This window comes from Megalopta genalis, chromosome 19, assembly GCF_051020955.1.
Source record: "Megalopta genalis isolate 19385.01 chromosome 19, iyMegGena1_principal, whole genome shotgun sequence".
NCBI classification, from domain to species: Eukaryota; Metazoa; Arthropoda; class Insecta; order Hymenoptera; family Halictidae; genus Megalopta; species Megalopta genalis.
This window is the reverse complement of record NC_135031.1, coordinates 2,826,550-2,852,382: the sequence shown is the minus strand read 5'-3', so window position 1 is coordinate 2,852,382 and position 25,833 is coordinate 2,826,550. Positions and strand designations below refer to the sequence as shown.

General features: G+C 41.3%; 1 protein-coding gene across 2 annotated transcripts in view; it reads left to right on the top strand.

The window, feature by feature from the left end:
• Positions 1-14,063, top strand: part of LOC143260748 (retina and anterior neural fold homeobox protein 2) — a 77,219-nt gene extending 63,156 nt beyond the window's left edge. The window contains exons 3-5 of one of the 2 annotated variants that reach the window (XM_076527304.1): positions 12,745-12,842; positions 12,942-13,120; positions 13,769-14,063. In XM_076527304.1, coding sequence (XP_076383419.1) covers positions 12,745-12,842; positions 12,942-13,120; positions 13,769-13,932 — 441 coding nt within the window. In that variant the 3' untranslated portion in view covers positions 13,933-14,063. Of the gene's footprint in view, positions 1-12,744; positions 12,843-12,941; positions 13,121-13,670 lie in introns of both variants that reach the window. The other variant, XM_076527305.1, reaches the window with a different exon arrangement.
• The last annotated feature ends 11,770 nt before the right edge of the window (positions 14,064-25,833 follow it).

The window sequence follows — 25,833 nt, the reverse complement described above, 5'->3', positions numbered from 1 at the left end:
CCACCCTGGGAACCAAATTAATAGTTAGTTCTGCTGGATATATCTCGAATTCGGTGTATTCCCCGGCGAGACCGACTTCAGGCTTCCCTTTCCTTTCGCCGCTCGTCTCTGGCTGCGTTTGACATCGGTTACTCGTTAAAGGGCAGCGCGATATCTCGATCAAACGAGCCTCTTGCGCCGCCCGAGCCGGATTAATTGAACGGGACCTCGGAATTGTTAATCCGCCGCGCGGCCTTTGGCCCCGGAATCCGCCTCTGCGATCGCTTGCCGATATTTTCGCGTAAACACCCCGCCGACGAGCGGCCGCTGAAAGATTACGGCTCTCCGGAATGGACTCTCTGACCGGTCGGTTCGGAAATATCGATCGTTGCATCCGATTTTGTAGATTTTTGTCTGTTTAGGTTGTTAATAAGCTCGTTTGCATAAGTTGTTTCTTGTTGGGTATAAAGTCAAGATTTAAGTAAGACGTTATCATCTCGCCCGCAGATATTAACTGTACTAAACTCGAATTTTATGGGCGATGTCCAACTGTTTAACAAACAAATTATTATGATATTTACAGATTCTCTTACCCTTTTCCTATGTAAAATTATGTCATTAAAGATGCAATGAATTATTAGAAAATAAACGATATTAAAAAGGAATTTAAATTGTTCGTAAACTTAATTTAAACGTTCACAATAATTTCAACGATGTTAAGAATTTTTTCATAATTTCGTCGTAACTTTCAATTTTTATTTAATATTGGCATTATCCTATTAATTTGTTCTATTGGAAATTGAACAATGTCCTCTTATATGCACGTCACTTTGAAAATAAATTTTCTTTGATATGTGAAGTAACAGTTTAAAACTATGATGCATGATCCCAAATATGAGGAAGGAACAACAGTACAAGATATTTTTGCAATATTGTGGCTGAAAATGTAATTAGTCTCAAAAACATAGTAAATAGGTATACGACTTTAAAATTACACCGAGCCACAGAGGATTAAACTGTTTTATTAAATGCAACGTACGTTTTCACGGAATATTAAAACAATTTAGCAAAGGGATCCCGTGAATTCCCAGAATTTTATGCCGTGTGTTATATCTAGACTGCGGATCTTTATGCATCTATGGCATTTGCATACTTTTTAATTCCTGGAAAATGTGCATATTAAGAAACTAAATGACATTGCTATCTTGTTTTCACCATAAGGAATTTTGTAATTGTTGATCTCGCCTCTCATTGATCACTGTTTTTCGTTGATAACTCGCAGACAAAGCCGCGGATTGTATTTTCTCTAAGGAGAAAGTTGCTTCGACCTCAGGAATTCCCCATTTCCGGATTGCGAGACATTTTTGGGGCACCCTGTATGTGTCACGAGAATCAAGCGACTGCGAGTATATAATAATAATATAATATAAAATAATATATTAATAATATATTATTAATATAACAAATAAATAATATTATAAATATAATAACATATTAGTAATATATTATAAAATAATATATTATAATATATAATATTTGTAGTACCTTGGCAATGAAAAAATTTGTCTAAGCCAGTGGTCAACAAAGCGCGGTTCGCGAGCTACATGCGGCTCTTTGGCCTCTTGAGTTGCGGCTCTTTGGCCTCTTGATTTGTGGCTCTTCCTACCTCGATCAGATTCAGAACATTTTTAGCAAAGGCCAGCTCTTAGGAGTACCCTAATTAAGTTAATAACAATATACCCACCTATATAGTTCAAATTGAAAAAATTTTGTTGACTAATGAGTTTGCCGACCACTGGTCTAAACTAATAATATTTCATGATACGACTAACGGAACCAAACAGTAAGCCTTTCGTTAAACAATATCGCGAGCACGTGTTCATAATTCCGTGGAATTATATTTCTTTCGTAAAAGCGAGCCCTGCATCCTCCGTTCGATTTAAACTCCCCTTTTCCTTCGACGTCGACAGGGTCTTAATAAGAAGGATCGAATTTCAGGGCACGATTCGTGTTCTTGACACTTCCGTGTTTCTCCGATCATTGAGAAAGTCGATCGTTCATAATCCTTCTCGCAAGAAGGAAAGAGAAAGAAAGAGAAAGAGAGAAAGAGAGAGAGGAAACGAAAGAATGGAGAAGAAAAAAAGGAGCATGTTCAATCCTCTACGTAATTGCCAGTATATTATTCTCGCTGGCGCACGGATCCTTTTTTCAAAGAATTACGAGAGCTTACCTTCACCTTCCATCTGTCTGTCTTTAGATTACCCGCAATTTAATAATCCTTTGTCTTCTGGATGGCTTCGCCGAGCTGTATTAATAACATTCATCCCCACTCACTGTGCATTATGCCGCCGTTAAATAGGTACCTCGATTAATGATGCGAGAACTCGCGAAATAGAATATCCACACGAATTAGGCCAATTCCAAGTTCGAACGATTACGCGGCTCTTTATCCCGCGATTAATATCCGTCGCGCGATACCTTGGATACTTCGAATAAATCCTCGATCATTAAATAACCTGAATATTCCGTATATTTATCGTGTATTTATTCCCGCGGCACGATGGATACTGACAGACTGCGCAAATAAATACGTTTCGCTCCGAGCATTGTGCGATCCGGCGGCTGCGGAAATATCTTCCTACTATTCTGGAACGGTATTTTTAAAATCTCCCGATAATTAGCGTATATTCGAACTCCCTTATTCGATGTCTGAAATAAATCCTCTGATCTTCCCTGTTTTTCTGTCGTTCGTTTGCGTGAAATCAGATGTCACGATCAACGGTGATAGCAGATACGATATCGAGTTCAATGGAGTGTTCTTTCTATATTTATTAAAATATTTTCGGATGGCTCGTTCCACTGAAACTCGTGTAAATATTATTTTTCCTCTATCGTTTAACAGCTTTAAATTTTTCGTCAGTTCAAGTAATTTGTTTCTTTTATGGCAATAATTTTATTCTGGATGATAATAATGCGAAAACGACTACATCTCGCGTCAGATTCGAGCAAGACATTGCCAAATAATTTTTCATTTAATTTCGTTATTGTAAAAATAAAATTCTGGCCGCAAAATTGCGAAGTACAGTAAATTATCTCCAATTGTTCTTCAGCTTGTAAACAAAAATGGACGATTTGGGAAGAAGAGATACGACTATTCGAGCTTCGCGGCTTGTTTTTGTAGTCGCCGATTGTCGACGATAAAAACAAGCCGCAAGGCTCGAATAGTCTTCTCAAATTGTCCATTTTTGTTTACAAGCTGAGCGACAATTGGAGAGAATTTACTCTAATTACTTTATATCAAGTTACGCTTATATACAGGGTGTCCCAAAATTATGGTACTTCCGGGAAATCAGAGATTTCTGAGGTCATTCGAAGCAACTTTTTCCTGTACAAAAATTTTCTCCGAGGCATCGTTAACGAATTATTTGCGAAAAATGCTGACCAATGAGTGGCGAGCTCAACTGGCGCGAGGCGGCTCAGCCAACGAGCGCGCGAAGCCCAGTTTCACTGATTCGTCTTGCGCCAGGCGAGGTCGCCATTCACTGGTCATTGTTTTTTGTTAATAACTCGTAAACGAAGTCACTGATTGCATTTTCGCTACGGAAAAAGTTACTTCAAGTCACCTCAGGAATCCCTCATTTCCCGGAAGTACCATAATTTAGGGGCACCCTGCATAATTAATATAATATATAATCAATATAATATAATATTATATTACACATTATATAATCAAGTTACGCTTAACCATATGTAAGAAATGTTTGGTTTAGATTAGTTATTGTAAGAATAAAACAACTGGCAGTTTCGAGATCGCGCTCCGTTGAAAAGATCGAGGTGGTTCGTTCGATGACTTCGTGACAGAGAAAGATCGTGATCCAGCGTGAAAAGAACGCACAACAACTCATTGTTCGGGAACGGCGGGCAAGGATCCTCTCGAGTACCAGCGGAACGATCCGTGGCGTATCCTCGGCGTGCACGGAGCCGTTTAGTCTCATTGTAAAAGTGAAATCGCCTCGTGTTTGGGATGTTATTTGTAGCACATTAGTATTGTATCGCTGTACGCCGGGGTTAGGACGGGGCGTTGGAGTGTTTAAGGGTGATTACACGCAACGACAGGGGTGGCTTTATTGGAGGAGCCTGCCAGTGGTGCTCAGCCTCCCTGTACATCCTCTGTCGAATTCTGAACGCTGTCAAAATTACCTTACGGTCGTTAGAAATTACCCCTCTTTACTGTAGATTGAATGCGAGATTCTGAAGTAAATTGTATCTCATCGGAGACAACTTACAAACTGAGCTGAAATAATTATCGTTAGCTATATAAAAAAACACTGGCACGATTGGCGAACTAATTCGCATCTTCAAATCATTGCTATGTTCAATTTACGTACGTATTATCAAAACTACTCATCTTTTTGCAGTAGCAACGACACGATATCAGAAATTATGTTCCATTTTATCGTTCAAGGTTATTATCACCAACCGAGCGATTGGGTCCGTAAATAAATTGTGGTCAATTGAAAACGAATTACAAATTTGGCGAAAACGATTGTCAACAATGACCGAGAATATAAAATCGCTACGGGGATCGAAACGGTAACGAAATACGACGCTATCGGCGAACATACTTGCATCTTCAAATCATCCGTCTGTCCGACTTGAAACGCTATGGAATTCACATAACTTACAATCACAATATATAGAGTTACTTATGGAGTACATTCATTCTCACCGTTCGAGTTCATTATCTTCGATTTATTATCGAACAAGTTACAAAGGCTAACATAATTCCAAACGATAACTAAGGACTCTAAAATCGTGTAAGAGATCGAGCACATCCCTTCTCGACAATTTTGTAAATCCCAAAATTTCACCGTTTAAGACTGTCGTCGTCGAGGAGTCGAATCCAAGACGCGCAAATAAATTGCGTTGAACCGTGAACGAGTTAAAAGTTCGTCTAAAATAATTATTCGTTTTCTTGGAATCGCGACGCCGTCATAAACTGGCTCCAATCTCCGCACGAAAATTTCAGTTCGCCAGCGAATTGAATCGGGTACCTCGAATAAATCGCGTTTAATCGAAACCGAGTTACAAACTCGGCTAAAATAATTGTCAACGACGGCCGCGGCTGTAAAATCGCGTCGAGGATCAAAATCGTAACCAAAGTCGACGCGATCGGCGAACCAGCTCGGTCCGTTTAACTAGATACCGACCGACTACCCACACCCCCGCCTCCGCCCTGCGGAATTGATTTAACTCGAACGCTGCACGAGTCACGCCGCATCGTCAATTATCCTCGGAACGTATCCGCACTGCGGATGCACAGACGCTGTCCTTTCGGCACGCTCCGAAACCCGAATTGAAATGAGAACGACTGTATAGGATTGAATTTGCACGACAGTTTGACAGGCCCGGGCCCGAGGGAAGGGGAAATACTATGGGCTAGGGTGGAGAACCAGGGCTCGCCGGAGGGGAGGGGGTATAAAAAGCACGGTGAATAATAGACTCCAACCCTCTCCAAACATCTCCCTTCTCTATGCATACCACGGTGCTCTGGACCGGAATCTAGGCTTATATTCGAAACGTGTCCGCCCCTCTTCCCTTCTCTTCTTTCCCCGCTCCTTCCTGTATATAGCGCTTTGATAAACTTGTAATACACCCGACGGAAAAATAACCATTAGCTCCTTTCCTATACGTCAAGAACTGGCAGTACCTTTCCCGGACTCGACACTAACGAAGACAAGATCGTTCGATCCCATTTATTTATTTATAAATAGGAAAAAAAGGCTATTTATCTCCTATATAGTCCACGGATATTAGCTTGTTCTTGGACGACGGATTTTATTGTCGAATCATCCCGGAAGTTCGATAACATTTTTACTTCAGCTTGAAATACGTTTTATTCTGGTCTTTGTGAATTAATGAAAATGTCTGTTTACTCAGAGGTGCACTCGAGAATTCCTATTTTGATATTTTGATTTTGTTGCGATTTGTTGGATCTTTCGATTATTGCGCGTTTCCGTCTTCCGATTTATAATGTCGTAATCTGAGAACGTAAAGTATATAGTCTAGTGACATTTAAACAAGTCTGTATATCTTTGCTGGATTTTGTAAGGATTTTACAAAAATCCTATTAAATATGGCTGCATTGAAACAGCATTTGGAAAGATGGCTTGCGCTTATTTCCAAAGTCTGCTTATTTTGTATTACAAAGAAAAACATACGAAATTTTTGTTATCAACGTAATCTTTTTCTGTTATCATAACTTTATCATCTCCCTAAGAGATTGATGCCTTGTCTGATAAATTTCGTTCTGATTTAAATAATCCATCGATATAAAATTGTAGATATATAAAATATAATAAAATAATAAACATGATAATTTCATCAATCGTTTTATTCAATCGTCGATTTCTCGACAATTAATGCCTTTAATCAACGACTGGACGATTACATTCACGAATCGATAACTCAATCGGTGACTTTTCGATGATGAATGCCTTTAATCGTTTTCATAAATCATTTAATCAAATTACTAATGTTAATCGATTGATGCCCAGCATTGCTCAATACGTAGAACCAAAAATTTTTTTCAAAGAACCAGAAATCATCCTCAAGTTGAAGAAATAAGGAGAACCTGGTAAAACTTCCCACAAATTAAATGATAACAATTGTACATATCGATAGATCACGCGGTGGAATTTGCCACAAGTTATGTGATAATAATTTCCACCATATCGAGGTCAATCCTGACAAGAACCTCGTAAGATCCGAGAAGCATTTTTTCGAACACCGGGAAGCTGAAGTTTGACCACCGAGCCGGGGGTGTGTTCCTGGCTTCACGCATCGTGGAGCGACTATTAGCAATGCACACGTTGCGCCACCGCGAATCAAGTGGATCACGGTGGAGATCTCATAGAAAAAAGCGGGAGCATAGGAGCGTGAGACGCGCAGTGACACCTCTGCCGGTCCGCAACTCTTTCAAAGGGCCGTAGGACCACCTTGATCGGCGAACAATAGCCGAAATCTGTTAATACCGCGGCGAAGCGACAATGCGCGCGCCGTGGCGTGAGCGGCCCGAATACCTTTTTACCGGCGCTAATCCGAGTTTGAGAGCCGAAGAGCCGTCGTCGGAGCGAGGATAAAGCGATCATCGTCCCGGAACGATGCGCGTAGCAGTGAGAAGACGCCGCGGCGGCGGCGGCGGCAGCCGGCGATGAAAGAAATGGCGGGACACGACGGGAAAACTGATTTTCGCCCGCGATACGTTGCCTCTGTCAAACAGAGAACGAGAAATAGGGAGAAGAAGAGAGAGAGAGAGAGAGAGAGAGAGAGAGAGAGAGAGAGAGAAAGAACTCGTCAACGCGTGTCACCGTACGGGAGGACCGATCTCGGAAAGCTGTTACGCAGCCGCCGGGTACGACATTAACGTCGATATTTCCCTGTAAACGACCACTCTGTTTCCCGCTCCGTCGTCCGTACGCGGACCGACATTTTCCAGGTCCGACTGGCCGCGCGCCAACGGCAAAGTGGTTTTCTGTCGAAAGTAACGGGGCTTGGCGTGAACGCGTTTTCGGCGGCCACCGTTTCCGAGCATGTGTTCCCCGCGTGTCGCGACACACGGCGCATCGAAAATTCGGCGCCGCTGCCATCGCTCCGGCCCCCGTCGCGTCGCGTCGCCGCGAATCAAAATTCATCGTTGCTCCCCCATTTTTCCGCGGAATTTTTGACTGGCCTCTTGTTGACTTTGTCATTTGCACAGGCTGCTCCGTACAATGCTTGCCCGATTCAACATCGCTTCCCGAATGCTACGCTTCTCTGGCTCGTACGGCGTGAATCGAAAGGCGCATAATTCTTCATGTTTTTTTTCCCGGTAATTTGTGTACGTTACTAATTGATGTAAATTATCGCGTAATATTTTAACAAGTTTCGCTACCACGGCGACATACCCGTGACATTTACGATGTCTAGCTAACTCGTAAAAAGATTTGACGAAACGTATATAAAAATAAACATCACGTACGAATTCATATATGAGCCGTTTATTTTGAAAGTGGCATAAGTCACTTTGTTTTTAAGTTGATATATTTAAGGGTTTGGGTTTTAACACGTTTAAAAATATGGATGCTAACTTTCGAGAAGATTTACTTGTCTTTGTTATCTCAGGATACTGATATTTTTCTCAGTATAAATAATTTCGTATAAACATTAAAAAATCACCACTTTTCATTACGGTAAAGTGACTTATGCCACTTTCAAAATAAACGGCTCATATATAAAATCATAGCATTTTTTGTATTATAAGGGAGGGCATTCGACTGAAAATCAAATATACTAGTAATTTTCCAAATAAAATTTTGAAAAAATATATTTCTGTAGTACTTTTTACGCAGAATCGAATTATGTATAAATTAATTTTCGGCTTTCATTTTTAAGTAACAAAAAAAGTTTTGTGTGAAAAAATTATCGGATTGCAAAATCCATACAGAATTTTCTTCAATACCACCTGGTAAAAAATACTACAGAAATATATATTTTCAAAATTTCATTTGAAAAATTACCAGCATTTGATTTTCGGTTGAATGCCATTGCTTTGATATTTCACAAGGATGGTGTGTTATATTTAATAAAATCTAAAAATAAAACTAGCGAACGTTCGAAGTATTAAATTTAAATAGCAGGCCTCGTAAAAAATACTAAAGTATTTCTGTGACGAAGTACGCAACAGTCCATTTTAGCTGTTAATTAAAACATCAAAAGAAAAATATCGTAATAACTATTAGTGGCACCTTACGAATGAGCCTTTGTCCGTTTCATCCCTCGGCTAGAAAAACAATCAGCGCAGTAAATTAATCGCGACATAGACCCGTCATCTGTATTATCATTATCTCAGAAGACATTTCGCAACCTATAGACCAGCAAAGCTCCCGAAGCTCACCCTCGGACCTCGGCGATCATGCGCGCGACGCTTCTCCACGCAGGCTAGGCGAGCGGAACGTCCAATTTTAATCCCGGAATTACTTCCATTTTATTCCAATTTTCTTGCATTTAAACCGTCTAAGCGAGTTTACCTTCGCAATATCATTGCCGAGTAGCGTGACGCGGGTAGACAAGGGCGAGGAGAGGGTGGGTCGAGGTGGAAGAAAGCTCGAAGGCAGGGAAGAAACGCGGGGAGACGGCTCGAAGATGGAGAAGGTGGAAGTACCTACTCTAATAAATTTACGACGTAAAACGGTTAAGCCGTGTTAGCCCTGTTCTTTATATTTCCGCGAGAGCAGGGGGGAGGGGCGTCCGCCTCGGCCAGCAGCGACTTTCCTCTTCGGAGGGAGGCAGGGTTGCGCGGCCCCGGTGAAAGAGGAAGACGAAGTGAGCGACGAGAAGAAGCGAATATATAAGAGATACGAAGGGAAATTCGCTTATTTTCCCATCATTTCTACGTGGCATCTTGTCCACGGCCTTGCCTCATCCACGCAGCCAGGAAAGAAAATTGCTTCTCGTCCTCGAGAGCGGAATATCGTCCTGATGAGCCCGGGAATGCCTCGATATCAATCCCCCCCGCTGTCCTACCCCGCCTCCACCATCCGTCGCACCGGTGTCATCCAGTTTGAACGGTTCGTTCCTGCCAAGGTTTTCGGCCGTTCCTCTTTCGTTTCCCGGGACATTCAATTTGCTCTATATTTATTATTCGAACGCGACACCCCTGCCCGACCGTTTTATGCAGCACGGTCGGGGGTGGTTTCGGATAGACGGATGAGCCGAGGGAATTCAGGGAGTTAAACGGGAAATTATGGAGTAGATTACATAATAAAACGAGGCGCAGAGCTACGGAGAGACTGTGAAGGAAAGGAACGCGACGGAACAGCTTCTATGCTTCGTTGTGAGCCGCGGCGGGTGATAATGACGGAAGAGGAATCCGGCTTCGAGATCGGCATGTCGGGACATCAGATTGGTTTAGGTTTATATGATGCATCCTGTATCCAGGATTGTGGGCACGAATTATCTGCTTGATGGATTTGGTCAACGATTAGGATAGTGGAGCTTGTTACTGTGGGGTTACCAATTTCTGTGAATTTGGTTTGCTTTCGACAATAATTAACTTTATATTTATCGAATAAGACATGAAATTTTTGTATTAGAAAATATACAAAATGAAAGAACATAGAGAAACATTCCTTTATTTTGTTTATTTTTTCGATAAATATGAAGTTAGTTATGCCCGAAAACGAACCAAATTGTAATTGTTAAATTGATGTACAAATTTTTAGGACTTTTGTGCATTTGATCCTCCACGAGGATATCAGAATAAATCGTTATGGCAAGAATGCCATCTTGTGGGGCGCTTCTGTAAAAAAATAAACCTAAATCGAGGTTTCCAAAACTTAATAAAAAAAGAAATAAAATTCTTATGGTGCACTATTTTGTTGAATGACTTTATGAAATGTTTTTCAAATGGGAAAACCACGGAAACTAAATGAATATTATGCTATAACTTAAATAAATCCCGTTTCAAATGTCGTAAACGTATTCAATATCCCAGTCTATAAGAAGACAAAGTAATTGAATATAAACTATTTTTCATAAGCGAAGGAACATATTTTTTGTTAGAAATCTTGCATAGATATTAACAACTTTAATTCGGGTTCATGGAATGTATTGAAAGATATTTAAATGTTCTGATTTAAGATTGGTTGTTCAAGATTGTAATTACGTTTGTACCAACCTAATATATAAATTAAAAAATATGAGGAGTGCAATTTAGACAAACGGGTTATTGAGGAACAGGCAAGTTAGAAAATATTGAGAACCACTAGATTCTAACAGTTTTACTGGAGGAACATTCGTTATTGATAATCGTCTCGCTTTGATTTTGATATCATATATTATTGAAAAATAATAATAATTTAATAGTTAAAATTTTAATTTCATACTACAGTGCGATGAATTATTATAAACTTCAACAAAAATATTTAGTTTCTTAAAGGGAGAAATAAGGAGAGTTGGACAAATATTTTCTTCATGAATTGCAACAAACAGGGAAAAAGCAAATATTTAATGTATTCTTAAATCGTGCAAATAAGTAAAAAATAATCTATATCATCTTAAATTGTTTTAGTTTTTCGTTTGTTTTAAATTTCACCTGCTCAATTTGATTATTCATGTATAAAATGCGTGAGATAATTATTCGTATTCGTATACTCATCCGGTAAAAATTTAACCAATCTTGCATTTCTAAGTATACTGAAGTGTTTTCTGTATGATCCTGTTCCACTTGAATATGTTTATTTAAGGTGTGACCGTGCTATCAAAACAGAATTGATCAAACTAACATACAAAATAAAAGTGTATCTTAACAAAATTATTCATGCCACTATTTCCAAAAAACATACGAAAGCTATAAAAGTATTGTAATCTGAAACAGCAATACGAACTCGTAACTTTCCGCAAACAATAAACCAAAACCGTAAGATTGTTTATGTAAAATTCGATCAACGATCTCAACAAACTATTCACGATCAAATTAGCTATACAATCGATCCGGCATTACCATCAATTATCGTCTCAGGAGGCAAAGTAGCCTAATTCGAAGCTCGCACGCCCCTACGATCTTAAAGAAAAAGCAAATCATCGAAAATTCAAGTGAATTCCCTTATGCCAAAGCAGTGCACAAAGACACCCAATCGGCAGGACCGTGACTCCTCGTTTCTTCGACGGCCAAAAAAGGCAGCGGCGATGGTAGGCGATGGGCAGCGATGGTCCTCGCTGGTATCGACGGGTGCGTCGGTCCATCTCCGACCCACGCCGCCAGTTTGGGGCACGCAGATTCGTCGCGGACACGCTCGATAGGGCCTATCGGCGTGTCTCCTCGGCGCTGAATAATTCATAAGGCGAGAAGCCAGCAGCCGATGGTTATCGCGACAGACTTTAACCGGCTGCCAACAGCAGCCATGTTACAATAAAGAAATCAACATGGCCGACCGAGCCTTTCATCCCTCCTCGTCAGCGGCTGCCGCTCCCGGCTTTCTTGGGTCCACCTTGAAGCTCCTTGCCTCTCTCCGTCGCTCACTTTCGATTTCGCCCCGCAGCCTCGTTACCCTCTTGATGTCGAAGGGTGGTCCCCGCGCGGACTCACCCTACGAGCTCCCTTCTTACCTCCTTTTCTTGCCCCGCGCTGCCTCCAGGGGTGGACCGCCCCGCCCAGAGACATTTCTCTGCGACCCTCCGAGAGCGCGGCAAAGGGAGCGAGCCGAAGAAACCAGCGCGACCGGCTGGAAGAGGGAAAAGGAGAGATAGAGAAAGAGAGAGAGAGAGAGAGAAAGGGAGAGAGGCTCGACAGAAGGGAGAGAGACAGTCCGTAGGAGAGAGACTCGAAAAGGACGGCGAAACAGAAGACGAGGGAGGTTTGGCAGCGACTTTTCTCGCCCTGTACACCGCCGCGCCGCGCCGCCTCGCTCCGCGCCGGGCCAAAGGAACTCCATTTTCTAGCTACCCCGGCGTTAGGGGATGTCTCTCCCCCTCGAGCCCTCCACGCCGCTCCTCGCCGCGCGCGCGTAAAAATTTTCGCGTTGACTTTCCTCGCGCCTGCTCTCCCCGCCTCGAAGGCAATTTTACCCGAGTTCAACCGCGATTTCCAGATTGTGTTGACGCTTCCGCTTGCTCTTATTTACCGCGGGACTTCTTTTGTCCGGAATATTGGATGCAATCTCGCGGTGACACTGCAGCCGGCAGCGGATGATGATTTAATAATGCAGCCCCGTGTTTTCGTTGCAGGTGTGGTTCCAGAACAGACGGGCAAAATGGCGCAGACAGGAGAAGATGGAGGCCGCGAGACTCGGCCTCAGCGAGTACCATCACGCTGCCAACATGAGGTAATTCTTGGGAAAGGAACGAGGCGTTCGGGAGGATGCTTTCTCGACGAAAACCTATCTGATGATTGTATGAATGATAAGCTGTCTGTTCTTCGGTAGAAACGTGGCTGGACCGGCTCTGGGTCTGCCAGGGGACCCTTGGCTCACTCCTCCGGGCCTGTTGAGTGCGCTTCCTGGCTTCCTGGCCGCACCCCACTCCGGATATCCCAGTTATCTGACGTCTCCGAGACGACTGCCGTCGCCGCCGAACGTCGCTGCCGTTGGAAACGCCGTGCCGGGTAAGACGAACCTCCTAATGGCATCTCCTCGCGAGAAAAACGATACGGTGAATCGATGAACCGCTGTTGGTTCGACAAGCCAGCTACCTGATTAGCTTTGTTTCGTATAATGCGTTGGCGAAGCGAGTCAACCGTGCGGTCGCTATTCCGTCGGAGAATTCCTCGGATGCGAAGTGAACATTTCGGTAGCGAAGTTTCTATTGACTTTATCGTAGGTTCGCTGATCGATGAGGACGGCCAAAGTCAAAATCGATATCTTGACCATTAGATTCTGGATTTTATTTTTTACGAAATCATCCATTTAATATTTCGTCCGTCTCAAGAATCGTCGAAAGCGTTGACCGAAGGATTGACACAATCTTACCGAATAAAACGATACAATTGCTCAAACAATCACGTTCAAATTATTCAAGCAATGTCTTAGCCTGGTTCGAAACGGTCTGTTCAAATAATACGATTATCGAAGCAACCCATAGCGATACGTTAAGTAGATATATTGACGCTCCAACAGAAATCGAAATAAAATGCATTTTTGTGATTTGCACAATAGAATCGAGTCCGATCATAACGACAACAATCTGACGAATCCGACTTCCGTATGGGTATTCGCAAAACACGTTGATTGGAGATCCTGCGTTTGACCAACAGGCACCCTAACGGCAGGGATGACCAGCATAGGGAACGGCGGCCACGTGTCAACAGCACCACCGAGTCCTCCTGGCCACGATCCACGCACGACCAGCATCCAAGCGTTGAGAATGCGAGCCAAGGAGCACGTCGAGAGTATCACCAAAGGGTTGCAGATGGTCTGAAGTTTAACGTACAACCGAGGAAGGCAAGACGCAGCGTGCGGCCGCACGGTAGCCGGCGTCCCGACGACGCCGCGGGCGTGACGAGAAGCGTAACCACTCTACCTTCGACCCTTCGGCACCGAAGAAACTGTCCAGTCACAGACCGGATCGGCGAACGAGTTCCCCCGTGGCCCCCTCCCTATCCGACGGTGGGACCGCTCGAACTGATCGTTTCTATTCCAGTGGGACGTTTATCGGATATCCAGCCCGATGGAGAAAGAAAAAAAAGTACAAGGACCTCGACGAGGAAGGGACTATTATCGCGAGCGACCGTTTCCAAACGGTAATCGAAACAGGCTCTCCTGCCCGGTTATTACACGACCGATTGGTAAATCAAATTCGTTACGTCGTTCCCGGCCGGTTCCGTCGCGGAGACGGGGATTCGAACTTCCCGATCGTGCTCCCGGGGCCACGACGTCGCGCGCTGGCGAAAAACCCTGGAGTGCTTGCTAAAAGTCGATAGAACGATTCGCGTAACATACCGAAGCTGTTACAATTGGTTCGCGAGATATTTGTACGTGTAATATTCTGCAGGTGTTTTCGTTTAGATAGAGACTAATTGGAGAACAGTTTGAAATCGATGATCTCACGTATTGGATTTTCCCGAGTAGGATTTGGGACGCGATTTATCTTCGAACGCTCATACTAGTCTATCGATACTGATCACACTGACGTTTCTTGAGTTAAGAGAAGCGTTAGAGTATAGTTTCCGGCGAATTCGAGAATTATTCGATCGAACGAACATGAAGGAAAATTTTTATTAAAGATTAAATAGTATCTTGTATCGTTTAGTTTACACTTTATACCAGAGTTTTTAATAAATACGATTCAAATCATTTGAACGATTTTCATCATTTTCAAGCAGCTTACTTTATTTGCAATGGGCTAGTTTTACATTTTTCGGTAGCTGTGTCGAAATGATCGAAAACGAAATTCAAGTATCTAGCATAAATCGTATACAGTCTCGCCGGTCTGTCAAAAATTCTTAACAATTCTATATTATGAACCATTGGAAGCAAATGCATTGATGCGTTAAAATTGTGCTAATTTAAGAATTCGAAACATAATACAGTTTATTAGCAGCTCTTTGACCGCACATTACGTTCAACGAAACAAATATTTTGGCATTAATCGCGTAAACTAGAAGTGAAACAAAAATTCATTTCTACTTTCAACAATTTGAACAAATTGAAAATCATACGGTATTTGTAACCTCTTGTATTTTTGCTGCTTTTTAATTTGCGAATTGGTAGTCTACCAAGCCAAGAATTATTTAATTCACAACGATTGTCACAAAATCATCCCACAGCTGTCTATGGATTTAGTACAGAAATGAATCCGTCACCTTTTCATTGGTCTTTTGCTAATCGTCTATTTTAATTGGAGTTATACATTTACCTTAACTGATAGTTGGAATTAATTGTGGCAACAATTTTTGGGATTTTCGCTACTGTGCAACCGTCCCCCGAACAGCGACGCGTAGCGATCCCCGATAATAGTGCAATAAAGAGGTCATAGACGCGGAGACTGTTTTTCTATCGTCACCGGGAGGAGAGAGAGAGAGAGTGTGAGAGAGAGAGAGAGAGAGTAAGAGAGAAAGAGTAGGTTTAAGGCCCAAAGACGTTCCGTGTAGCTCGAGTCGTCAGAGCTACGATGGACGACCCCGTAACTTCCTGAACCATACAGCTCAGTAAGTAATATATTGCATATAGTTTTAAACAAGTCGAAACGACACCCACACACCGACGAGGACTCTATTTTGCCCGCGCGATGGATACGAGGAGGACATCTCGCGCCTGAACGTTGTCAGACCGAACGCGTTAGCTCGTTAGCGCTGTAACTTTGATTATGCAGCGCAATCGTTTAATGAGATCAGCTGACAGAGCGTCGAATCACTCGAACAGTTTTCAGATTGTGTTTACTGTTTTTCCGCGAGGCCAACGGCTAACGCGCTGACGAATCGGATGTCAATTTGGACGATTTCGCTTGTCGAGGCGCTGTGTTTGAATGGCACCTGTCAGTCGCGCGCGGAGCCAGTAGATAAAGCGCGCCCAAGGCAGGCTTAACACTTTGACAGCCCCGTCAAATTAGTCCACCGATTTTTAACGTTCTACGTTTGACCTAAAATGCGCGCTAATTCGCCCCTGGTAGGAAATATTCGTTCAGAGACATGATCGTCAAATTCGAGAACTTAAATAATATATTTATTGGTAAATAGGAACGCAAATGGAACATGAAAGTGTAGTAAAATTTTCTTATAATTACGTCAATATTCATTGAATAATTGTCAAACTACATTCGCAATACAACTCAATGACACCAGTAGTTCATTCAAGAGTTAATATGTTCTCTTGTCCTGTTACTAAATGTGAAATAATGAATTGTTTGTCGCTATGTGGTAATTATAAAACTATTGTAAGCAGCGGGATGAAGCATTGCTGAACGCTCTTTAATATTTCGAAAGATAAGACTGGTGATAGAGGTTGTCAAGGAGATCATCAATCGGAGTGTAATCAATGAGTGTAATCGATCTTCTCATAGTCGATCGATATCATTAAATTTTACGTTAAAAACTACTAAAAATATATCTAGTTTTAACGACATGAATCTGCTTCGAACGTTATCCACAAACAATGAAATGCATTGACCTGTTAAATTGACTACGTTTTGTCAGGGATAATAACAAGAATACGAAACACTGTACTGTACATTTCTGCAACTAAAATGAAAGGGAACGAAGCTAAACGAACTGTTCTTCTCTTGGCAAAGCAACATTCCTAAATCTACGTTTGTCTTCGGAAATATCGCGGCTGTCAAAGTGTTAAGCGGGCCACCATAGCAAAAATCAGCCAGCTGGTCGTTCGATGGACGTGTCTCGTTGAAACTAATTGGTACAAATGGTCAGTGGCCGAACGATGGTTCTCCCCGTAAGCCGATCCCCGTACCCGAAATACGATTAGTATAATTGTTTGATAATTATATACCTCGGACGAACGAGCGAGACCGACGGACGCGCTGACGAAACGTTCGCGACGACATGTCAGTCGTATCCTGGCGGACACAGGATGCGCGGCTAGCGAGGACCACGGTTGATCAAATGAGCAGCCGTGCGAGGATCGATCTGCCATATTGCCCCGAGTCGAAAACAGGGGCATCGGGTGTTCCAGCTGGGACTCTTTCGGGATTTCATTTGCTGGATCCAGCCTCCAGGATAGCTGGACCAACGGCTACCGCGAGGCTAGATAACTATCTCTTGTAGCATATAGATTGGAACCGCGGACACGATCAGGCAGACGCATTTTGTCATAAACAATATTCTGCAGTATTAATACGTTAAGGCGAACAATTGTGCATAATTACGTAATAAACGGTATGCGAGGCCGTTGACGCGGCTGAGGACTGGCCAGGAACGTCATTGCGGGTTCGACATCTCTAAACTCTTCGCGTTCGAAGCTATTGCAACACCAGAACCTGGACACTTTGGTCCAAATTGATCATTTCCGTTGGACGTTATTTTGTCCAGATATCCAGCACCACATTTACGGTTTCTTTTTTTAAACCTTATACACTGCTTGGGTCATCGTTGCACAAATGATCCTAGAACCAGGAAAGAAACTGGGTTTCATTTAGTGTTGCGACACAAACAGGAAACGATCGTAGATAATGGGCGAATTTTCCTAAAGAACATGCGAGGATTAATCGCATAGAAATTTAGCGGTACAGGATTTTTTAATTATGCTTCAGAGTCACCGTGGAATCTGTCTACAGTTAATTCTCTCTAATTGACTTGGAAACAAAAAAAAATGGACAATTTGGAAAGAGGAGATAAGATTATTCGAGCCTTGTGGCTCCTCTTTATAGTTATCGATTGTCAATAACTGTAAAAACAAGCTCGAAATTGTTCATTTTTGTTTCCGAGCTGAGCGCCAATTAGGGAGAATTTGCTGCATTTGTTTGAAGCTTTGCGCGAAGATTTGCCACGCAGTTCTTCGTCCATCTTGCGAAGAAAGTCTCTTTGTTAAAATAAGTCAAGAATGTTCGGAGCAAAATGAATGAATCTTGCTCTCTGTCTATGAAAACGAGCACCATTCTGAATCGAAGTGGTCCCAGGTTCTGTTCCATTTCCGACGACATTTGTTAATAACACGTTGACAGCCACGCTCGTCATATACGTCTGTCGCCATCCTTCGAAGCGAATGTTTCGAGTGAACTATATTCGACCAGGGTTTGTAGCACGCAAACGATTTAACTAACTGTGATCGATTGTAACTTTCCAGTTTTGGTTTCATTAACCCTCACACGCTCCCCAAAAATAGTCGCAGAAAATATCCTGTCGTAGTATTCATCCATTCGCGTTCTACGCTTCCGTTGAGCCGTTTCTGTTTTATTAAAACACTATCGTAGATGAACGAAGAATTCGACGGTACGTAAAATAGAAAATGGACGAATCCTCGTCCAGCGAGCGTGTAAGGGTCGATTAAATTAGATCGGTATTGCGGAATGCTTGGGAGTTGCGGTGATTTGTTAGCGAAACGTGCGAACGTTTTGTGGCCCCGATCGCAGCCTTGCCAGTCAGCTTCCGCGTCGACCGAAGAGAAAATCACTTAGAGGGTGAAGAACGTAGACAGTTACCTGCCCCCGAACGTCTATTTGTATATATACCTGCTCGTGATGAAATAAAATTTGATGTACATATTTAATCACACCACCGTATCGTTTGAGACCCCCATGGAGATTGAAATAAAATCGCAGAAGCCCGACACACCAGCTGATCAGGATGGAATTGCACGTTTTGTGAGAGCCCTTGATGAAAAGTCCTTTTCCCCGTCTGGTTCTCTGCTCATTTTCACCGGGCCGGCTTCCAATCGGCTTTTTTTCCCAAGGCGCCGGTGTTCGACCTCTCGGTATCGACCGGTTCGATACGTGTGCGTTAATAACGCGCGTACACCTCCGCACCGTGCCTCTACGACCGGTGAAAAAAAAAAAAGAAAGGAATGAATCGTCCGTGGGGCGAGGCACCTGGCCGACGACGACGACCGACGGAGAACACGGGAAAGTAGGCGGACAATATTCGCGAGACGGATTTTTAATTGTTCCCGCGGCGGGTCGCGCGTATTTGTTAAAGAATTAGCATTTCAAAGAACGATTTCAATTAAGCCGTAATTAATTTCGCGGAGAACGTCGGGCAGAGCCAGAGAACAGCCGTGCATCTCATTACCCGCCTTACTTTCGACTTAATTGAAATCGGAGATCTGCCGGGACAAATTGAAGGTGTCGGCGCCGCAAGCTGAGAGCTGATTATTAAAAATCGGTCGGACCTCGTGATCAATATTTCGTCAGTCTCCACCTTGTCCGTTTCCGGCGTGCTCTTGACGAATAGATGGATTCTCTTCGTAGCTCCCTTTAAATCACGTTCGCAGTTCGTTCAATAATTTATCACGGAATTGTCTTGGAAAAATTGAAGCGATCACTAGATTGCAGATTTTATTCGTTTATGGCATTGCGGAATTTGAGGTTATTGTCACATTGTTTTTAATCTATTATTTCACGAGAAAATTATTAAATCTTAAAATTACTCGGACAATTTGCATTTTGTACAACTCCGTGTCAGATGATCAAAAAAATTTCTGGCTTTTGTAATTTTATCGAACCTCATGTTATATATAGTTCACGTTCTACCATTTTAAATCAGTGAGTAGTACTTAATTCATTAACGTTACGAATAACAAAAATAGATCAAGTAATTCATTGCAAGAATAGAAAACGAATTTCCGGTTTAAAGAACTATAAGGGTAATTTAACGTGTTACCTGTGGATGACGTGTATACGCGTCATAAGGAAATGGCAATTTTGCATCTTACAACAAAAATTCTTCTACGATTTAGGTTAAAATGCTTGTGAAACATATTCATATATTTCACACATTTTAGAATAATTCTAGAACAACTTACGGAAAGAAGCTGCATCCTGTGTGATCGATGAAACGCGTACAAAATTGATCTTATGAATAGATCGACGCGGTTAAGTGGTTAACAAAGAACTCGATAGAACTCGGAGAATTTGCAGAACATTTTACAAAATACTGCAAACATGAAATTTTATGCCAGGGCATATTCGATCCACTTTCTGTATCTCTTATTTTTATTTATTGAAGTAACATGAACCTTTTTGGTTACCTATTAGAATATCAGCTTAACGAAGTGCACTTTGTACCGGGTGAATCACCTGACGCGATCGATTCCAATTATTTCATTGTTAATGAACTGACGGAAAGTTTTTTTAAAATTGCAGTGCTCACAGTGTGGTTTTTTTTTAGTCGTTCATTTACAACGTTTTCGAGGTCACTTTCGATTCTTTACAAATGATCTTATAATTTATTTACGCTCATGTTTTATTCGATATTGAGACCAGTTTAACAAGCATCGTAAATATTTTGTCTTCCACTTGATTTCATTGACAAGCAGACCGATTCACAGATAGGTTAGCAAATTATAAATGAAGTTACCGATTATTGGATTTACGGATCTTTGTGAAAAATGAAAATTTCCCTACGTTAATTGCAGGAAGCATGTTAGAAGAAATTGAAACATCTAGATGAAAATATTTTTTCTCTTTTTATAATTGTAGTAAGTTGAAAACGATGCAACAATATCCCGTAATTCATCTACTCTCGACAGAGTTTTATGTCCGACTTATTCATTGTCATAAATGCATAAAATCCGCAGTTCTACTCATTGTTGATCAAATAAAAAGGACATTTGATCCGAAGATACGTTAATACAAAATTGAACGGTCTCTAGAGACGCTTTTTTCAACAATTTTGAAAAAATTACAAGGGTGTTGTCCAATGAATGGAAGCTTGGAGGACGTATACACAAGTATTGACGATCTAGAGGAGCAAAATGCTTGAACGCTGAAAAGAAAAGGTTCTTCAACGAGTTAGCCTGAGGGAAAATAGACGGGTAGTTCAAAGAAGCCGAGCTCTTGATTCTCAAACGGTAGGAAGATGTATATTCGATCGCGAAAGTGTTAATAAAAAGCCGTCAAACTCCCCCGACAAAATATTGCCTCCCCAGGATCCTTCGGCGAGTCGAATTATTGATAAACTTCCCCCTCCTAATTCATGCACATGCGACGGCACGCCGTATACAAAGGATCCTTTGAAAATCTCTGCGAGGCTGCATAAACCCGTCTTCAATATTCCCTAGATGGCTTAGGAAGGGGAGCCAGCCGGTTATCTTTTACGGAGCTCACGGAAAACCGTCGGAAAAAGAGGAAAACTGAAAAAGTATAGGGTAAACGTTGGTAATATGGAACACCTGATCTCAAAAGCTTGCCGATGGTACAGAAATTTGTTCTTTTCAGTGGAACCTACGCGAGCGGGCAAAGAAATTAATACGTAATTGTATTTGTACAGTTAAGTGCAAAAGGATTAAAATAGCCTTAAATCTGAAGATGAAAATACAGATGAAAATATCTTTAAATCTGAAGACTTAAGAAATCTGTAATGAAAATAGTAAAAATTTTACTCTTATCACAATAAGTGGCTATTCAAAAGAATAGACGATACGAATAGCGTGTTATATTTTTCGAAATTTATCGGAGTTTTCTCTATATCTTACAAGTTAGTACAGTGAGCCTCATTCAATTCCAATAATATTGATTCCAATAATATTATATAATAATATTCCAATAATATTGAAAATGAATCTACTTGTTATAAAATTGATTCGAACGACTTCAGTCTTCTTAAGAAGACATAAGGATTAGTTTACCGGATGACATGTCAATTTAGACATGCAATTTTGAGAAAATTGCAGTTGGTTAGAATAGTAGAAACAATATATTCTTTAACACTTACCTACAGTATGGTATTTAACTTCAAGAAATCTTACACACTGTGATAAATGAAATCATTTGATATAATTATGTTACTTCTTGGATACCTGTACACAAAATTGCTTCTCAAATATTCCAAGTCACTTATCTTCACCCAAGTAAAATGGCAAAGAAGAAGATATTAACCATTAGCCTTTCAACATCCAAAGGACAGATATATATCTATAAAAAAAGTCAAGAAACGAAGTAAAATAACATTGAGAAGAGAAATTCAATACATTTCCTGATATTTACTTTTTTCTTCGACATCCTCCTAGAAGGGTTAACGTTGATGTTGACTGTTTAACACATTACGTAAATTAAAAATTCTATTTTTTAAATTTATACAATAAAATGTATAAAATGTATGAAACAATCTCCCTTCGAAATTCTAAAAATCCTCGTTGTATACTTGTTATCAAAATTTTTTTTTAATTGTTAGTTATGAAATATTAATGTTTTTTAATCTTTAGACTGCCCTCATGATGTCATATGGAGTCGTTAACATTGTACTCCGATTTGGAAATAGCTCTCTTTCATCGAACTCGATTTGTGAGGAAAAATACTGAAGGAACCACATATGTTGTTAGATGGTGTGGACTACACTATAAATAATATTTCATATATTTTTTCTAAATGTTTTTATATTTTCATATATTTTTTCATATATTTCCTAAATATTTTTTCATTGAATCAGATGAAAGAAAACTATTTGTTCTCCGAAATACGATACCATATTAGCGACTCTATATGACATCATGCAGGCTACTTGAAAGTTAAAAAGTCGATTTTCTCAAATTTCACTGATTTTCCCCCGCTAGGCGTGCGAGTAAAGCTCGATCTATGTCCCGCAAAAAATGTCCTATTTGATTCATTCTTCATAGAATCTTGTACACCATGCAAACGTTTCTTCACTTACGGATGCCCTATTGTTTCACAAGTGTTTTGCTTCTGGAAATCTAAGGTACCCGATTGCTTGGTTACCAAGCGTCCGCGATCTTCCATATTACTTAGATTTAGCCAACTGGCAAAGCAAGAAACAGAGGAGAGGCGGCAGCGGCGGGGCGTGAAAGGATTCGACGTTAACAGCACCAACAACGCCGGCTAGCTGGAACAATGGTGCTGAATGGTCCCTGAACGATTAGGTATTCCAATCGTCGCGCGTTAGGGGTCGCTGTGAAGTGCGGCGGAGGGTTGGAAGGGGCCGGCGGTAAGAGGGTGGCAGAACTCGCCCAATAAAATGGTAATTCCTGTTTGCAGAAGTTAACCATGCGAGCGAGCCTGGAGATTCGAGTCCATGCGTACTCCCTAACTCCAAAGGCTAATAATACTCCGGGAGAGGGGCGAGACCCGAGCCTGCCAACAGTGATATAGTTGTACGGAAAGGGGCCGGGGCGTCGATCATCTTGAACCCCGTAGAACTCGATGCGTGAGAAGCACGTGGACCCGACGCGCCGGAACGTAGAAACGCCACCGCCGTCGTGCCGCACCGTGCCCCGGAACCCACGGAATAAAATGGCAAGTGCCGGCCACCCTTTCGAGTGGACTTTCGAGTATCGTATCGCGCGTGAAATAGTCGCCGGGCGAGAGGGCGGCTCGGAGGGAGCTCGGCGCGATACGTAACTTGGAAACTAGGTTTCGAATTGCACCCTGATATTAGATTCGTGAGCTCAAGATTAACATTTCAGTGGATCAGCGAAAGTTTTCTGTCTGACGGGAATACCGAACCCAGGGCAAGTAAAACGCTCAACTTTGGAAACACCGGCGTCGGCATTGGCACAATCGCTTGCGCTTCGGCGGATAAAGCGAACCCTAAGAATTGTTTAACACTTTTAAGCGCCGCACAACGGTGTATCGTTGATGACCAGACTTGGAAAAATGTTGTCCTCTTAATTTGTTGAACGAACGTCAGTTTTATTTCTTAATTTGTGAAACCTCTTCAACTTTCTAATTATCATGTTTCGTCAAATTTTTATAATTCCTTCCGAAACTTTGTCTGATTACAGTAAATTTTCCCTAATTAGTGCTCAGATTTTACATAAAAGTGGACAATTTGGAGAGACGAGATACGATCATTCGATTATTCACTGCTCATTATTATAGTTTCCGATTGTCAACGATTATAAAAACGAGGCGCAAGGCTCGAATAATCGTGTCCCAAATTGTGCATTTTTGTTTACAAAGCTAAAGGAAAATTAGGGAGAATTTATTGTATATCGTTGATGCCCAGACTTGAAAAAATGTTTTCTTAATTTGTCAAATAAACTTCATTTTTATTTCTTAATTTATGAAGCTTTTTCAACTTTCTAAATATCATGTTTCATCAAATTTGTATAATTTCTTTCCGAAACTTTATCAAATTACATCAAACAGATTCGATATCTTTCGCTCAGATACACGAAACTCTTTTGGTCGGCATTGAAAGGATTAATCAATCGGGGCTGTTTTTTGTTTTGGGAAGGCAGTTTCTGGTCCGTCGTTGAATAAAGAGACTGGGCAACGCGAAGAAGTTTGCATACGAGTAAGGAATTATGTAATTGTAGATTGATTTATGAAAGCTGAATATTCTAAAGAAAATAAGGATCGTATGGAACATTACGAGTTACATCGACTTTTTGAATACGAACAAGAAACACGATAAATCTTATCAATAGATCGCTACTTTCTGTGTACCTACATCATTACGGATTAATCTGTAATAAAAAAAAAAATTGTTCCTCCCGTTGAGAGAGCTATTTTACTGTTTAGAATTCTAAGGAATTAACAATGGCGTCTAATTCTTCGTACTGGAGAACTACATACACCGAGCTATTAACCGGTGTGTGGTTCATTAGGTATAGATAATTCAGTTGAAAGACGAAGCAGTTCGTATGACGAATAAGAACAGGGAATTGATATTACCAATAATGTCCGTTTATCGATTTGAAAATGAACGGCACTCGGTCCGATATGAGCGTGCTGGTGTACAACGTATATCGATAATTGATTTGGCCCAAGTGGCCGGCCACCAATACACGATATATTACGTTAAGCACACGGCGCAGAGATTGGAGGCGGCAGGCAATCTCTTAAGGGTTGAAATTGGCGCGGAAATCGTGGCTTTATTAAATTTGTTTAGGGACAGGTAAGGGGAACGGGGCGGGGTAAGAGCGGCTGAGGACCTAGATTCTGGGAGAGCCGCCGTCGTCGTCGTCTGTCTAATATTGCTCGATGCTTGGCCTGCCTAACCTTATTGCCCCGACAAAGTAAAGAACCGACAAGAGACCCGAATAAGACCAGTTTAGGACCGACCAGATCAATGAAACACCAAACCAGCGGGGCGGAATGCTCAAACAGTCCCGAAGACAATTCGGTGGCTGCGATGGAAATGGATACCGAGCATTCGAGTATAACAGGTCTGCCTTCTCTCTGCGAGCCAACCTCCCTCGCTAATCCGATCTTCAAACTACAGTTTCTTGTTTATTTTCATCGGAAATTAGCTGCAACAATCTTTAATCTACCGTCGAATTTCCCGAAATGCTGATGCTTATTTTTGCCACGAGACGATTATAACCAATCTAGAATAGATGCGTTACTGTAAAAAAAAATACTTACAGACATTACTGGTTATTTAAAAAATACACAATTTCTTGTTAATTTTTTGGGGGAGAAATTAGATGCAGCAATGTCCGATCAACCTTCGAACTTTCCGAAATGATGATATTAATTTTTGTATCGTTTAAAAATTTGCCATTTGGACTGCATGTTTTTGTTGTTATAATTATTTATGTACAGTCGCTAGCGAAAGTATTCGAACGTCAATATTTGTAATATTTATGTAGGATAATTTGAAGTATTAACAATAATATCAAGGGAATAGTTAGAAGATTGGATCAGGAAAATTAACAACTAATTAAACACGATACTTACAAAATATTTAGTAAAGCTACTAAATCGTGTTAAATAATAAAGTGTTAGTAAAGTGTTAGTGAAAAATTTTTTTTT